Source organism: Temnothorax curvispinosus, unplaced genomic scaffold (genome assembly GCF_003070985.1).
Source record: "Temnothorax curvispinosus isolate PA1 unplaced genomic scaffold, ASM307098v1 QBEX01000174.1, whole genome shotgun sequence".
Classification (NCBI taxonomy): Eukaryota; Metazoa; Arthropoda; class Insecta; order Hymenoptera; family Formicidae; genus Temnothorax; species Temnothorax curvispinosus.
This window is the reverse complement of record NW_020209954.1, coordinates 1-16,803: the sequence shown is the minus strand read 5'-3', so window position 1 is coordinate 16,803 and position 16,803 is coordinate 1. Positions and strand designations below refer to the sequence as shown.

Sequence of the window (16,803 nt, the reverse complement as noted above, 5' to 3'; positions counted from 1 at the left end):
GACTAAAATAATAAAAATGTCCAGACATAGGTACGTAATCAGGCATTGGTACATTTACCTTACTTGTCGCGATCAACATTTACCTTACTTGTCGCGATCAACATTTGAAGGATACAAGGAAAAAACGATCAATGTCCATGCGGAGTAATTTCGAGAAAAACGTTTCAAGTCCTAATACATCTCGAATATCTTAGCTATTGAAAAAATTAGTACAAAATTTAGTGAATATCGGAACGCAGTATTTACTTAATGTTTATATTGGAATTATGATGAACTCTAACAGATTCTTCACTACAAGCGTGTGGATTATGATCATTTTTTGTACCCCAACATGGTACATCTTTCAGCTTTATTTGTAACTGTTCTTTATCAAAATAGATAAGAATTATGAAAGTTCTTTGAAACTGATGCTACAAGATAGAATAATCAGATCAATTTTAACAAAAAGTAAACTTTTATCGTTTTTCCCCTTACCCTTCATTTTCATTCCATGTATGTACTATTAAAATAAGAACGGGCTCGAGGGAAAGGGTTAAGCATAGAGAGATTGGTCCCGACGAGTTAAGAATAGGTGAAGAGAGGGGGAGAGTTTGGTTGTATTGCTAAAGATAAAAGGAATGACGTTTGGGAATTCATCGAAGCACCAATTGTGTATACGCAAAGGCTGTCATCTTTGAGCAATCTTCTACCGAAATACTTTTGTCAAGTATTCAATCTCGGATTCTTCCCTTCTTTCTTCAATTCCTCGTAAATTCTGATTCAGCCTATTACGAGATTTGTACAGATCTCTATAGTCTTTTCTCCTCTCCAGTGATTATCTTGTTGTTGTTGTTGTGAGCGCCACTCCGTCATTATTTCTCGTTAACGGACGTGGTAAAGGCAGTCAGGTTGTTATTGTTGGATGTAACCTTCTGTTTGCCAGTCGCGCTAGGCTTCTTCTCGTCGAAATGCCGTTTCCGATGCACCTTCATGTTGTCGCGACGATTGAACTTTTTACCGCATTCCGGGCACGCGTGCGTCTTTTCCCCATGTACATGACGATGAGCGGCCAAATGACTCGCCTGTGCGAAACTCGCGCCGCACTCTTGGCACACGTGTTTACGCAAACCCTCGTGCTTCAACAAGTGCTCGTTTAGAAACGCTTTAGACGCATAACGGTTGTTGCAAACGTTGCACACGAACGGCTTGGGATTGGAGTGCTGCAGCACGTGCGCCTTGTATTTGGAAGCGACTTTGAAGGTCTTGCCACATGTCTCGCACGTGTACGTGGTCGCGTGGCGAGTTTTGATATGCTCGTTCAGCACCGACAGACTCGAGTAAAGATTATAACAGAAGCGACATCGGAAATTGCGCCGTTTTTTCATATGAACACTCGCGATATGGCCGAGCAATCTCGTGCGAAATGGGAAGACTTTGCCGCAATATTCGCAGGCCAGATTTTGCGGCGGCAGATGCGACTTCATGTGGATCTGCAACGAAACCTTGTGGTGATAACTCTGCCCACAGTCCGCGCAACTGTACGGCCGCACACCTTTGTGAACATTGTCGTGTTCGGCCAGGTAGAATTTGGATTTGAATCGTTTAGGACACTTGGGACATTGTATGGGCCTAGGATTGGTATGCGAGCATCGGATGTGCTTCATCACGTCAGACTTGCAAACAAACTTGGCGTTGCAGACAACGCACGTATACTGCTTGATGCCGAGATGCGTTTTCACGTGAACCGTACATTTGTCTCGGCGCTCGTAAAACTTTCGGCAGAGCTTACACGCGTAACCGTTTTGCGTTTCATTTACAACGTGCTCCACGTTGTCGTCCACCTTAATCTCCTCGCCGTCGATCTTAAAGAGGTCCTCTGGGTTCTGCGTGGCTTCTAACCGTTGCTCCAACTCCGCTAAATTTTTCAACTTTGCCGCCGCGCTGCTGTTCTTCGGCGACGTACTGCTAAGGATGGTGTTGACAATGCCGTTCACCTCCGCGCTGTTTTCGCTCTGCAGCAGATCCACGATCGCCGTGTCGACTAGACAATAGTCCTGATCGGGCAAGACCCGCGCTCGCGCCGACGACACCTCATCGTTTTGCTTCTTGCACAGCTCGACGGTGAAGCTAATATCCTCGGCGTCATTATTCCGATTTCTCGTCTCCTTTACCGAGACCTCGATATCGGGAGAGCTAGAAACAATCGTCAATAATTTATTCAAAGCTGAGGTTGGGAACTGAATCGTCGCTGATGAATCCAGGTGCTGTTGCTTCGGACTGTTGCTCTGTTTGTCCGTACTCTCGTTGTTGCTAATATTGTTGTTGTTCGCAGAACGTGTACCGATGTTATTTTCGACGTTATTGTTGTGACTCCTTAATCGACTTGCGATCGGAATCTCCTCGAGGTCCACTACAGACGAATCCGCGCTTTGCCTGCTTCTGAGCCAACGAGTCAGCGATGTTTCTGTACTCTGAGTCTGCGCATTTTTTTCTGCGGCTTTATCGTTGCACTTGGAAACCTGTTGCTGCTGTTGCTGACTGCGAAGGCTTCTCAAAATCTTCGGAGACGTATTTCTCTTTTTCGGCTGTTCCAAATCCTTGACTACTTCAACATGATTCTCCTCAGCCTGACTGCTTCCGGTGGAATTAAGATTCTTTTCAATACTGTTGTTATTATCCGACGACGACGTGCCCACCGGCGATGTTGATTCTTCAATCTTTACCTCTGTCTGGAGAGAAATCGAATTAGAAGTGGGTACCAGAATATGTCTCTATTTTGATAACAATGTGGGTGAATTTACAAGCAATTGAAAAAATTTAATCGTTTTTCGTTCAGATATTCATAATATTAACATTTTATGCAAATATTTTACATTGACTCATTTTTCATTTATAATAATAATAATAATAAAGAATAAGTATGAATAAAAAATACATATGATAATTTTAATACAAGAATATTCGACTTTATCAAAATTATATATTAACAACTTGATTAACAATTAATAAAAAAGAAAAGAAATAAAAAAGAAAATATATTTTTGCAAAACTTTGCTTATAAATTGTTAAATTTTATTTTCCTATTTATACATGTATATGGACTTTATTATATCGCGTTTATTATTTCGCAGTACTGAAATTTATATTCATGTCATGAAATTTTGTGATATAAGATAGGATTGATTGTGATAAAACAGCATGATAAAAGAGCAGTAGAGCGGTAGATGAAGTATAAACAAAGTACAGAGACTTACGGACTCTGTTAACGGTGGTAGATTGTACTGATCGCGTAACACCTGTTGGGTGCGCCGACACTCTTCTTGGAAGTCGCAAACGAATTCGAGCTTGCCCAGACACTGAACACAGATCGCCTTGGGCAGAGGATCCTTCTCATCTATCTGCGATTCACAAACAAAAGTGATCTAAGTTTTGAGAAGTGTACTCGTGATATACTTGCAAGAAGATATAACATTATTAAGCGACATTAGGCCTCATTAATTCTTTTTTTCCTTTTTCCTTCTTTTTACAATATTAATTACGTAAATACTACCGCTCTGCTCTATAGATACAACAATTTGTGACAAATATATAAATATATCGTTACATTCTGGTACCCACTAAAGTTCTACGACAACATCCAAGCCTGGAATTACCAACAAACTTAAATATATAATTTTTACCCAGATACAATATTCATTACTTACAATTTTAAATAAAGCTCATTAATCTTCTCTCCAAAGAATTCGCCCAAACAATTTGTACAAATGTAAAAATTAACTTGTACAATAATCTCATGGCACGTTTACAAACACTCGCACATGAAAATATAAACACGATATTTCTCTGTGTATTAATTAATAATTTCTTTTTCGAACAGTAGCGATAGAAATTCCACGGGAGATTCTATGAGAATCTCGTTGATGAAGGAACACACATTAAACGTCTATTTTTAACTGCGATATTGGAGCAAATATAAAGAAATCTTTTGCCGCTCGATGAGTGTATAACTCGCTAGAGAAAGCTCCTATTAAATATCAATTTCCAACATATGACAATATCCTCCAATCTCTTTTTGAAACTTAAGGTCTATCTTTAAATAAAAGCAGATCATTATAATATATTAATTAATTAAAATGTTTATTTCTTCACAGAAAAAAAAAGCTGTTGATGAAGTTATGTAGTAAACAAGAGACCAGTTAATACAAAATTAACAATTCAACATGAATTACACAAACCTCATCGCTTCAAACCCTTGTTAATAAAATTAGTTCAATTAATTGTTTAAAATCACAATTATTTTAAAGCAAGCATAGTAATTAATTATGTTAATACTTAGGGATCAAATTCGACCAAAAAGTATCGATGCTTCTGAATTTGGGGGAAAAAATGCTCCCTGGGGATCAACAAACGTGAAAGACAAGCCGAGCATGCTACAAGCAAACAAGATGCGCTGCGTACTTATAAATAAGCATGCTGTTTTGAAGCAAGAAAAACCATCATATAGCAAGGAAGGAAAAAGATCGTCTCCCTTTCTCTCATAGCCATTTTTTCTAACCCTATAGGGTTATGACCGGGTCGGCGAAAAGAAGCGTGAAGCGAAGCGTCCAGGCGCGACGAGTAACCGCGACTCACCAGGATGTTGATCTTCTCGTGTATCTTCGTGCCGAGGTAGCGTCTGACACCCTCCTCCCCAAACACGTCGATGTAGATCTTCTCGTACTGGCCGCATAGCCTGCACATTTTCGCCTCACCCTCTTCCACGTCCATTCTTGTTTACCTCGTCGGCAAGCGCGTCCTTATACTGCTTATACATGCACGCTGGGTGCTGGTGGTGCTACCGCAAGGTGGAAATCCCGACGGGGCATCCACGCGCGCCGTTGTTGTCGCCGTTTCGTATCTCGTGTCGACGCCACCGCCACGATTGACGCTTCCTCCTCCACTCTTTCTTTTTGACAAAATGTTTCGCCCGATTTTTTTTCCTCTCTCTCTCTCCTCTTTCCCTCGTTTTTGGAAGAACGCGACCACGTCCCCTCGCCCGTGACGCCAGGACGTGCGCGCGGAGCTGGCGGAGCAGGAAACTTGCGTGAGGAAGGGGCGAAAATGGAGACGACTACACTGGCGTTACTACTTGTCATGACAATCCAGCGCGCGACAGAAGATTTTCTCGGAGAGTAGCCGCATTCGAGCCAGACTCGGCGGCATTGGTCGAGCCGAGTGTGACGCGTCGCGGGTGACCAATCAGCTACGGCGAGGGTCGACAAGTCTGTTCCTTTTACGGCGCGACTCCTTGGGTCTGTTCGCGTTGCTTGCACTTTTTGCACTCAGCATTTTCGCTTTCTCTCTCTTCAACGGCCGAATATATATTTATCTCATTTCAAGTGCAAAAATGTTTGGTGATTTCAAGCAACGCGAACAAGCCTCTTTTTCAGCTAAACTTTTTGCACGGTTCATCTGTTCTCTTTTTCTTTTCACGTTGGAGAGAAAAAGAGACAGGATAAACTGCGCAAGAAGTTCAGATAAATAGAACAATCCGAACGGACCTATTTCCTGCACTTTTATGTCCATTTTTATCGATGTAGATTAATTTTTATCATTTTAATCGCGGTTAAACTTACTTTTCATCTTTTTCTAGTTCTTGAAATTGGAGAAAGATAAATGGTAAGTTAAACCAAGATCAAAGTTAATCTAATCATATAATTATATAAAGAAAATTATCCAATTGCATTTTATACTTATTAAATTGCTTTTTCTACTAAATGCAGCCATTCAAAATTAATTGTTTCAAATTTACTTTTGTTGTAAATTAAGTTACTTCTTTATTTTAAATAAAAAGACTGTTATAATCTTACAAAAGAAAAAAAAACAAGAGAATTCAGCTCCAATGAGCAAATATTTATCAAGAAATGCAAAGAGCGTAACTCGTTCGTCAAAATATACAAACTCACTGTCAATAATCTAAAATTCTAAAAAAAAAAGAGAAGCAACCGGTTCCGTTTCCTTTTAGGTACATGTCAGATGTTGGAACGCAGCCAATGATCCAATGAGAGAATTTCTTTTTCGAAAACGAATTTTCCTCATTGGACCATCCGGCTGCCTGTTCCGACATCCGACGTCCGACGTACGACGCGACGTATTGTAGAACCGGCCTTATTACGTCTGAATTCTCAATCGAATGACAAACATGGCATCCACCATGATCGTTAGCTACCGTCTGTTATTTATTACAGTCGCTTTCGCACTTTCGTTTGTTTCCGTCGCGAATTCCACGGACGCCGCGGACGATTTTTCTTACGCGTCTGCGAGAGTCGAGGTAACGTGTTTCTGTTTTATGTTAAATCAACGTGATGTCTTATCGGATATCGCTCATTAGAACGCATGACTTTCGATTTTTCTGTATTATAATTGCGATATACAATTGCTACAAGAGTAATTAAATGATGTTTTATGTATTGAGAAATTGTAATCACATCTCGTACGGACCGGTTTCCTTGTGACACACGAGGAAACGTTATTTACGTTATTTGTTTTCCAGAGCTGTAGCGGTTGCTCGCTCAATCGGCTGCCGGATGTCAAGAAATTTATTTTCGAGGACCTACCGCAATAGTATCCTTTATAATAGCAAACTTGTTTTTCTATTTATACATTTTTATAATTTATTGTCAACTGCATTGTTAGTGACAGTTGACGTAAAATACTTATTTTATTCATTTTTACACATTTTGTCTTATTTTTTATTTTTGTTACATACGTACACATACATGAAAAATAATTTAAAACAACATTGACAATTTGAAGGTTGATAGATAGGTAAAGTTAACTTTTTATATGTAGATATATAAAAAATTGCGTGTTATGTGTTTTCTAAAGATCTAGCATACAGATGCATATTTTGCATATTTTAATGCTCCTAATTTATTAAAAATAGTAATCTTTTAATATAAGATATGTATAATTTTCCCAAAAGTTTATAAATTCCCCAAAATAACAGCAAAATAAAAGACTAAACAAATTCAATCAAGATTCCATCGAACTATATATTACTTTTTTTTTCCTTAATACACGTATGTACAGTGGCGAGAATGTGGAATTCAAGCATATTCCAGGCGCAATACCAGAACTCGTGTTATTGAACGCACGTGGAAAGGTTTAATAATAAAAAGAAAATATTAACATAATTATAATTCGTAATATCCTACTATTAATTTCTGAAAATGTTGCAGGAGCTAGAGAGACACGGGTTGTCCAAATTGACTCGAAAAGAATGTAATGACTTGCTAGTCTCCAAAGGCTTCATGAGAGATAAGGAGGAGATGTAAATCTTCCAATTGGCGTATATTGTGAGAAGCAGCATTCTATCAAAACTAATCGTAATAATTATCTCTAGGAAAAATAAATAATTTCTGATCGTTTATTTCTATGTACATCGTAGACATAAAGATACAATAGTTTTGTTTGTTGTTAATATTCCAAGAGAGTAACCTATATTGTGTACAGTAGCAGTAATTTCCTGATCTATGTAAATTGCTTTTATCGAGTTGCGATTTTCGGTGCATTATATTGGTGAGCGCTTCTCTCGAAGAGCTGCAGTCTGTGATAGATGCCAAATCTAAAATAGGATGGAACATTGCACAGTGCGATATCCCGCAGATCCCATTAATTACATTATATTCTTCATTTCTACTAATTCTTTAACCCTACAAAATTTTTATAACCAAACAAATTAAGAAATAACAGATTAGGTTATTGATATAATTATTAAATCAACTAATTGGAGTTTAAATAGTATTAATAGTGTACTCTACAAAAGTTTCTTTAGAAACTCTTAATTATGCATAAAAACCTCTTTTATGAATTTTGTGAATATTAAAAAAAAAATGTTTTATGTTCGTCGATTTGTACGTTATCCGAATCATTTATGGATAGGATTTTATATAGTAGATGTGGATACGTGATTCAATCATAGAGATCTATTTATGCATCTCTAATCACTTCTCCATCTGTTGCAATTCGATATTGGTGCTCTTTCACTGCTTTAAATTAACCTAGTTGTTGCAATTGTTTTTCTGTGTCCAATGTATGTATGTACATACATGGTAAGTTGATCAGTAATATTAGTGATATTAGATTACTGATATTGGAATTAATATCAGATAATAAATATTGATTTTTTTTTTTAAATTGTTTTACTTTTTTATTAATAAGGGTTACTAATATTGAAAGCAATTGAAATTTTCACCCACAAGTCTCTTTATTTTTTATAAAACTTTTTTTTTTAGTTTTCATTATATTTTTGTGATCTATTATACGTTCTCTAATAAAATATTTTCAAAAGAGATAAAATGTTTCTTTTGCGTTTACACAACTCGATCCATTTTTTTTGCCATTCATTATGTGCCATTTCGTTTTTCAACCGAGTAGTTTCAATTGATTTCTAATCAAAATATGACCTGTTGAACTGTCCACGTCTCGAAACATAAAACTCCATTTTGAGTATCTTACATAATGTGCTTTTGAAATGAGATTTGAGTAATGACTATATAAATAGACTTAAGAAGACCTCAGAATCACAGCAGAATAAAATTGAACATCATTGAACGAAAGAACTATGAATAAATTAATTACTACTGATAGTCTCGTAAGAATCCATTTTTTACGTCCCGTTATATTTCAATGTATATACTATATATTATTAATATTCCATAATATATTAGATTGTTTAAATGCGTACGCAATTTTTATTTAAACTCAAAATTATACACACACAGGTATGTATATATATATTGTTTATTGATTTATTATATACACACTGTTCAAATTTGCAGTTTCTCACAAACCCGCGATTTATCTTAACGATCTACATTAATATCTTCCCATCGCTGCGTATTCACTTAAGTCATACATTTTTATACTTTAAATATTATAGCAGATGCACGCACTCCCTCTATGGGTAATAATAATAATAATAATAATAATAATAATAATAATATATATAATATGTACATAAAAAAGTGACATCAAAATATCAGAATTATCCAAATGGGAGAGGAATCATCCCATTCGAAGTATACAAATGCCAACGAAACCGTGTAAAACATTTTACATGGACAAAACACTCGATGTACCTTTCTTCCTCTTTTCTAAAATAGGAAGAAACGAGTTTTTTTTTTATGTCCATTTCCAATACAGATTAACTTTTACTTTTTATCCTTTTCTAGTTGTAAGAAATAGAAAAAAAAAAAATAAAAAGTAAGTTAAACTGATTAAAGTCAATCTACATTGGTAGAAATGGACATTACTCGTACAGTTTGGGACACGCGTAAACGAACTTCATATATTTCTGTTGTTTTTTTTTTTTTTTAAAGCTCCTGCTGGCTCGATTGCCAAGTCCGCATAGTGCGCACAATGTCAATTGTGAACTGTCAGGCATAAAAAAATGATGTTAAAAAGCTAAATTATTCTTGCAACGTACATACAGCGACATTTTTCGTGTTAGTGCAGTGATCTTGTATTTAAAATAATTGTCGTGGTGTTAAAATATATCGAAAATTCCTATTTTATAAAACTTAATATGTAAAAGTAAATATTTATTTCAGCAGCTGTCAAACAGCCTGTTTTATTTATTTGACAACTGCTGAATTGAAGTAAATATTTACCGTCACATATTAAATTATAACAAAATGGGAGTTTCGATATATTTTAACATTACGGCAATTATTTTAAACACAAAATCATTGCATTAACATGAAAAATGACGCCCTCCCACCAGTGCTGCCTCAACGGATAGATAACCGGTTTAAAAGATTAACGACACCTTTGCCTCGTGCAGCGGATAAGCGGATTTTGCATAGACTTGTGAGACTATTATAGCACGTAGGTAATATTATATACTTTTTATAGGCTTATAAGTCAAAATCGAAATTTTTCAGTTGACAGTATTCTTCTCGGGGTGCAATACTTATTACATTATTTATCCAAATACTTATTACATCATTTTTCCAAACAAAAAGGGAGTTTTTGATATATCTTACAAGTCTATTTTACATCGATTACAAATGCTTTAATTAAATTCAATAGAAAAATATTTTTATTTTAATAATGTCTTACGTTGCAAAAATTTTCATATATTTTTTGACTTCTAACGTCATCAATCAAAGATGGAGGCAGTGAATGAACAGGAGCTTTAAAGGACTTTGCAAGAGCCACGTGGAAACCAATACCAATGTTGCGATTATCACGAACCAACAGGATATCATAAGACAAAGTATTACACATTATGGAGCAGACTGGTATGTGATTTAGAAACAATGTTATGCCATCAGCAGCCAGCAGATGAATATTATCGCTAACCACAAAAATATCTTGGATAAAAACTGATCTTCCTCATATTGCGGTGTGCCTCTGGGAGCTGGAAATAAATTAATTTTTTTATACATTACCTCTCAATTATTGTCTCATATATATGAGAAACAGGAACACGAAGATAAGTTCATCTCGCAATTGTACCATTCCCCTTAAACTTATGACAAGTGTTACCTGCGCTTGGTCGTGTTTCTCCGAAATTAAAAGTCGACGTAAAGAAAGCGAACGGAAAAGTGCCAATGCCGAACGACATGTAGGAACCATCGCCGAAACCAAAGCCGGGAAAACCGACATTGGCTTCTGGCTCTGACCTTTGACCGGCCGGGCGCGGTGGCACGTTGTTCCTGAAACAAAAATCGTTTTCACCAATTAAACTTATATTATTTTGTAGGCCAAGCCCTTCAAAATAGCTTGTTACAGCATACAGGTGAAAACAAAACAAAACTCATTTGCGATAACACACGCAACGTTATCTTAACATAAAATCTTAGTCTTAACGTAAGCGTCTCCCGTCAACTTAAACGTGATCGAACGCAAGCCCCATCCTTGGGGCGACTCTCATGCAGTGAACTATAGAGCCGTTTATTTGTGACCAAAGCATATTCCAAGGAAACAAAAATAATAGAATATCATTGACCGATTAAAATTCGCTAAACAGACAGAAACCAATTAATCCGTCTTTTTCTTCTTGGTGCCCGGGCGCCAGCACGAACTTTCACGTTTCAGTACAGTATTACAGTATATAGTTCACTGCTCGCACGCCACCAATGCATCAATATACTAGATACAGGTATAATAAGCAATGGTAATAAAACAATTATCTCCTATAATTTAACATAATATTACACATGTAAATTTTTTTAATACTAGGTTACTAAAGATCTATCTCCGACCGTAATGGCGTTTTTGTTCGAGTTTGATTGTAAATTTGTTTACATAATCCTTGAATAAAAAGACGCAATAATTAATTTTTTTAATTGTGACAGAAAAAAAACAAGTTATACCTTGGATCTTCTTGCTTTGTAGCTCCACGTCCATATAATGGAATGACTTTTTCTTTGCTTATAGCAGCCTTGCATACAGGACAAACCTGCCTAGTAGGTCTAGTCTCCAGCCACTGGTGCAGACACGGCCAACTGCATTATTATCAATCATATCATTCAAATTACAGGTAATATTTCACTCTTTGACACGTTACGTTATCAAATATTTACCAGAACAGATGGCCGCACATACTGACTACTGCATCTTTCGCGGTATCCAAACAAATATTGCACTCGAACATCCTCTCATCCTTCTCTTTTTCCTCCGTAGAGCCTGCGGATCCCGATGACTTGGATGAACCCGCTTGTTCCTTTGTCCTGCTCATCCTTCAAGTATTCATATAATAAGATTTCATCAAATATTCTTGCGTTTTAGGATAATGCGTTTAACGCATTAATACTGTACATTTTGAAACAATTTCCATAGTTAATTAGAGCTTTTTAGTCATAATTAGAAATGTCAATAACTCGCATATCTAATTATGACTAGAGAGTCTCCAGGACTCTCTAGTCCTAGAGACTAAGAATTCCTAACTTGCAGAAATTAATAGCTGTCGTGCAATGGAAAAATCATATATCCCAGACAGCACGTATGTCTGAAAGACGTCGTAAAGACATATTTTAGACACGCGTGTCTAAAAGACATCTTTACGACATCTTTTAGACATGCATGCTATCTGGGATTTGTATTGTCATCGTAAATTTGATTAACTCAACCGTATGTAAATAAAGGCTGCGTTCCGATACGTTACGTAAACTAAAAATTTTTAATACTTGAAGTGAATATCGGTAGCCTGTGTATGTGCACACGTACTATATATACATATAAACGAAATCACAATCTACAATGAAAGAGCAAACGCTGTTTAAATTGGCGGTGACAAGAAATGTCTCCAAGCACAGAGGGAATTTTAATGCGAAGTGTGTCGCACGTATTATAAAGTTACTTTAAAATTATCTAGCACAAATACAGAAATTTTTATTCCTTTCGCTTCCAAGACGATATACCGAAGTCGGAGTAACTTAAAATTGGGAAATAAACCTAAACATTTACGATAAACACTCTCAAGTCGCGTAACGGAACATTGTAAGAAGGAATTGAATTCAATTAATTATTTGCAAAATCATTGGCATGTATCAGGCGATAGAATTGACAATGCAATTCTTAACGCGCAAAAAAAAAATCATTTCTGACAAGTGACCATTTTATTCCAGATTATTTAATATTGAATATTGATGAATATTGAATTTACAATTCAAATATTCTTTAATTATTTACTTTATTCTTTTTAACAAATCAACGAACGCATCGTAGCATCTTTTTTTCACTTATTTCGAATCGGGTTTACCGAAAGACGAAAATAAATCCTCCCCTCCTCCCTCTCTAACTTAACTTTACCACGTCATTCTGTTTGCAGGCTTCTTAGGCGGATCGTTATATTCGCGCGCAATTATGCCACTTAACGTTTTTATCGGCACTCAGTGTCACTCTGTCCTTTTTTCCCCTTTCGATATATCGTTCTATTATATATTTTCTCTTTTTATTCGACGGTAAAGTCACCCGAAATAATAAACCCACGCAGTTTCTCTCTCTCTCTCTCTCTGTCTGTCTTTTTCTGCCTTTAACTTCACTATTGTTACATATTCGCAATTCCGCACAAACGCACACACGCACGTACTTTCTTCACCCAACCGTGATTCATCCGTTAATTTATTCCATCGGTTTAATCTCTCGTTCGTTCCTTCTTTTTTTATCGTCTGTCTGTTACTTGCTCCGATAGATATTATAAATGTCAGATGGTCTATCCGCCAATAACAACTTCTCTCTTTCTCTCTCTCCCCGCGCTCGCAAATATTACGTCACTCCGCCTGTTACTTCATATCACTTCATATTCATTTCGACATTTACGCACCGTTCGATCCTTCAATTTATAACGAATACAGTTTCGCCGCGCGTGTTACCCGATTTTCGACAGAAATTATTTGTATTTCCGCAATTTTATACTTGTTCGCGAAAAGACAATTCTCTCTCTCTCGCTCTCTCCGTCTGTTTGTCTGTCCGTCTGTCAGCCGAATATATGTATATATATGTACAATCTACGCCATTCCACTTATCAACCATTCCTGCATTTACACATCATCCGATTCTCGATTTCCTCGTCAACATAACCTTTCTGCGCTTCATTTACCTCGTTCTCCGTCCACATTCGTATAATATCTTTGAATAATTTTAAATATATTTTATCAATTATATATACACACATGTACACACATATATATTTCTCCCTTTCCTCATCATAACCGCGTACATGAAAAAATTATGTCACTCACTTTTTGCCAGGAGGAGGGCGGGCTCGGCCCTCGCAAGCAACGAAATCGCGTGTCCTTGCTTCGCGGCGGAGACTCGATGCAAATAGAACAAATAACGAGAAACCCGTTTCCCCGTGCGATCGACTGGCCGACGTTCGGTGACAGCGGTGACAGCGACGCGCGCTACTACGTGCGTACGAGACACATGATTGCCCAAACGGGATAGTGGTGGATGACAGCGAGAGAGAGGGGGGGGAGAAAGAGAGAGCGAGAGAGATGTGAGAGGTATGTACGTGTCGATGACGGTGACGGCGGCACCGGCACATCGGCGTTTATTGCCCGCGAAAAATCGATTATTGACAACGCGATGATTTTTGCGCGGAAAGGTGTGACCGGTAATCGCGATGATCGATTAGGTGTTCGATCGATCGAACGTACCACGCGGGCGAAAATGTTTGAACGCTAAATTATATCGTATTTTAATTACTTATACAAGAAACGAGGTGATTAATTCTGTTCTCCTCCTCCAAATAAGACAGTTACCGTGATTAGGGAGAGTGTAGTAATTACTTTAATAACTTAGAACAAAATTATTATGAACATTAAATGAGACGGTGTCTGATTATTGTATCGTATCGTAAAAATATTCGTTGAATTCGTTCATATGACATTTCTAAATTACTTTCTTTAAGAAATTAATAATTTACAATTAGCGACGTAAGTCGTATATCAGTAATTTACAAGGTGCGTAATATTCATTAAAAAAAAAAAACAAGAAGTTACTTTAGCTGGCGGAGTTTAACGGAATATTCCATATTTATGAAAAGCTCTCCGTCTTTATTTATTCGCTTGTTATAATGAAAAAGATCAGCATTAAGTTTCAAATTCTTATAAAAATAATTACTATACAATATCAATCGTTATTTACAATTACGAGATAAATTAACATAACATCGTATATGCTTTTACGCTTACATATATATATATCTTCGTTTCTATTGTTTCATTAAAAAAAATAATAATAATAATCTTGGAAAGACTTATACATCGTACGAATCCATCAAGAGATTACCATCTTTATCTTTCAATCGTTTTCTTCCACTAGAATAACGAGTTTCTTGGGTACCGTCTGTGTAAACTAGCTTTACAGTGCCATCAGGATATTCTCGTCTCTGAAACATTCAAATGTCGTTTAATGAATAACGCTAACTCAAGAACTTGCACGTTTATATGATTCTATAAAAAAAAAAACCGGAGCATACATATTAGACGAATTGGAGCAATACATTTAAAATACAAAATAAGAAGTTAGACATTTGTTCACCTTATGCTCTTTTGTGTGAATTTCTTTCTGGCCATTCGGTAATGTCAGAATCTTGTCGCCGTTGATAAAAGTTTGCGCCACCGTCCCATCCGGGAACAACACTTCGACGGTTCCATCGGGCATACGCTTTTCCACTTGACCGCTATATGTATATAATTTTTTAATTTATTATTCAATACATTATCTATATTTTTAATTATCATTACTTTCATTTATATCCTAGGTGTTTATTATTTATTGTTATTTGTGCATTATTTGGAGAATAAAACGAAGCAAAGCGATTGGAAGCGAACGTGACGATAGCGAAACAATAACGAAATAAACATACTCGGGAAATTCTAAGATCTCCAAGCCATCGGGAGTTGTTGTGTGCCACGTTCGAGTCGCGGCATAAAAGTATTTTACTCTCCTATTCTTGTCGGTCTCGCGAACGTCCCCGTTGTAATAAATCATCTTTGTAACTTCTTGATCGGGAAAGATCTTCTTGACATTGCCGTTCGGATACCAGTATTCTATGCGTCCGTCGGGAAACTGAATCTGTTCCACGGCGTCCGTACTCGCCTTGCTAATCTGACTGTGAAAGGAGGTGGCGTGCAACGTAGAATTTAAATTCTTCTCAGGCGACATTCGACCTTTTCTCTTTTCCATTTCCATTTCCGCGTCGTTTTTATCCGAATCCTGATTTACTTCGCGTGACCTGTTAGCATAATGCTCCGTATTAATCGCAACGTAAGCTGCACGCTCGAAATCTTTGTTCGTAGAACTGGAATGGGATCTATCATTGCTCTTTGCATTCTGCATTTGCGTAATTATCGGCTGAGGATCGTTCAACATGCCCTGCTTTGTACAAGACGGATTTTCATTCTCCATCAAATCCGATGTTGCGTCTTTCAATAAATTTTCGTATAAATATCGCTTCTTTTCCACAACGTTCCCTTCCGGGAGTTTCTGATTGCCCTTAGGCTGCGATTCAATCTCAACTTGTTTATGCCTTACTTTGTTCACGGATGCATCATCCTCTATTTGTCCAAAGCCATCGTTCACATTAATTGCTTTCACGATCGACTTGTTTCCACTTTTGTCCTCATCCTCGTCGTCAATGTCACGGACGGAAGTATCGGACGAAGTATCCGACAAATCTTGACAAATCTTCGGAGGGGGTTCTTTGGACGGAGCCACGTAGACGCGTCTGTTGATTTGATTGATAGCCTTCGTAATTACTTGCCCGGTGTTTTTCCTAAGATTTCTAACGTTCGTTTTTTTAATATTCTGCAAATTCGCGATTTCTTGCTTCAACTTGGAAATTTCCACTCGCAACACACGAAGCTCGCTTTTGTACCTTGATTCAGCGGCGCTCCACCTGCTCTCCTTGATGTTCAGCTCGTCTCTCAGTTGTTCCAATTCTTCTCGCAGAGCCTGCGCCTTTTGCCTATCGGTTTTACTTTGCCTCGCCTTCTCCTGAGCATCGCGAATCCTACTTTCCATCGCTGCCTTCTCACGCGCCACTCTCTTCTTCTCCTCTTCCAATTGGTTTTGCACTCTTCTCCTATTCTCTTCGAAATTCTTCTCTTTCTCTGCATATTGTTTACGTAAAATTGTCTCCTCCTCCTGTAGCTTTCGACGCTGAAGCAGCAAGGCCGAGCTTTCCCTTCGAAATATGTCTATTTCCTTCTCAAGTTCTAATAAACGACTTTTCAAAAGCTCCGTCTCGAAGGTGCTCGTTTTATTCGTCCGTCCCTCTGATGAGTAAAGATCGGCCTCTCTCAAATTCGAATACACTTTCGCTAT

At 37.3% G+C, this 16,803-nt stretch overlaps 4 protein-coding genes across 7 annotated transcripts; 1 reads left to right on the top strand and 3 right to left on the bottom strand.

The window, feature by feature from the left end:
* Window positions 1–473: 473 nt before the first annotated feature.
* On the bottom strand, window positions 474–4,772 carry LOC112462199 (zinc finger protein 181-like). Its single transcript, XM_025027876.1, has 3 exons — window positions 4,612–4,772; window positions 3,234–3,377; window positions 474–2,708 (listed from the first exon to the last, which is right to left on the bottom strand). The coding sequence occupies exons 1-3, from the start codon at window positions 4,744–4,746 to the stop codon at window positions 852–854; spliced, it is 2,136 nt and encodes a 711-aa protein (XP_024883644.1). The 5' UTR covers window positions 4,747–4,772; the 3' UTR covers window positions 474–851.
* Window positions 4,773–6,111: 1,339 nt separating this feature from the next.
* Window positions 6,112–8,607, top strand: LOC112462128 (selenoprotein M-like). Its single transcript, XM_025027781.1, has 4 exons — window positions 6,112–6,289; window positions 6,512–6,582; window positions 7,051–7,123; window positions 7,200–8,607. Exons 1-4 carry the CDS (start codon window positions 6,152–6,154, stop codon window positions 7,293–7,295), a joined length of 378 nt encoding a protein of 125 aa, XP_024883549.1. The 5' UTR covers window positions 6,112–6,151; the 3' UTR covers window positions 7,296–8,607.
* Window positions 8,608–10,179: 1,572 nt separating this feature from the next.
* LOC112461927 (E3 ubiquitin-protein ligase RNF185-like) lies at window positions 10,180–13,925 on the bottom strand. 4 transcript variants are annotated; one of them, XM_025027417.1, is made up of 5 exons: window positions 13,713–13,925; window positions 11,553–11,708; window positions 11,343–11,474; window positions 10,513–10,682; window positions 10,180–10,384 (listed from the first exon to the last, which is right to left on the bottom strand). In XM_025027417.1, exons 2-5 carry the CDS (start codon window positions 11,705–11,707, stop codon window positions 10,287–10,289), a joined length of 555 nt encoding a protein of 184 aa, XP_024883185.1. In that variant the 5' UTR covers window position 11,708; window positions 13,713–13,925; the 3' UTR covers window positions 10,180–10,286. The 4 variants fall into 4 exon arrangements, with proteins under 4 accessions (XP_024883185.1, XP_024883424.1, XP_024883254.1 ...); XM_025027656.1 differs by lacking the exon at window positions 13,713–13,925 and adding an exon at window positions 13,061–13,346; XM_025027486.1 differs by lacking the exon at window positions 13,713–13,925 and adding an exon at window positions 12,781–13,054.
* Window positions 13,926–14,385: 460 nt separating this feature from the next.
* LOC112461859 (centromere protein J-like) lies at window positions 14,386–16,800 on the bottom strand (the record flags this gene model as incomplete). Its single annotated transcript, XM_025027300.1, has 3 exons — window positions 14,386–14,863; window positions 15,016–15,157; window positions 15,344–16,800. Coding segments are annotated over 3 exons (1,731 nt in total), but the record flags the coding sequence as incomplete, so codon positions are not given.
* Window positions 16,801–16,803: the final 3 nt, after the last annotated feature.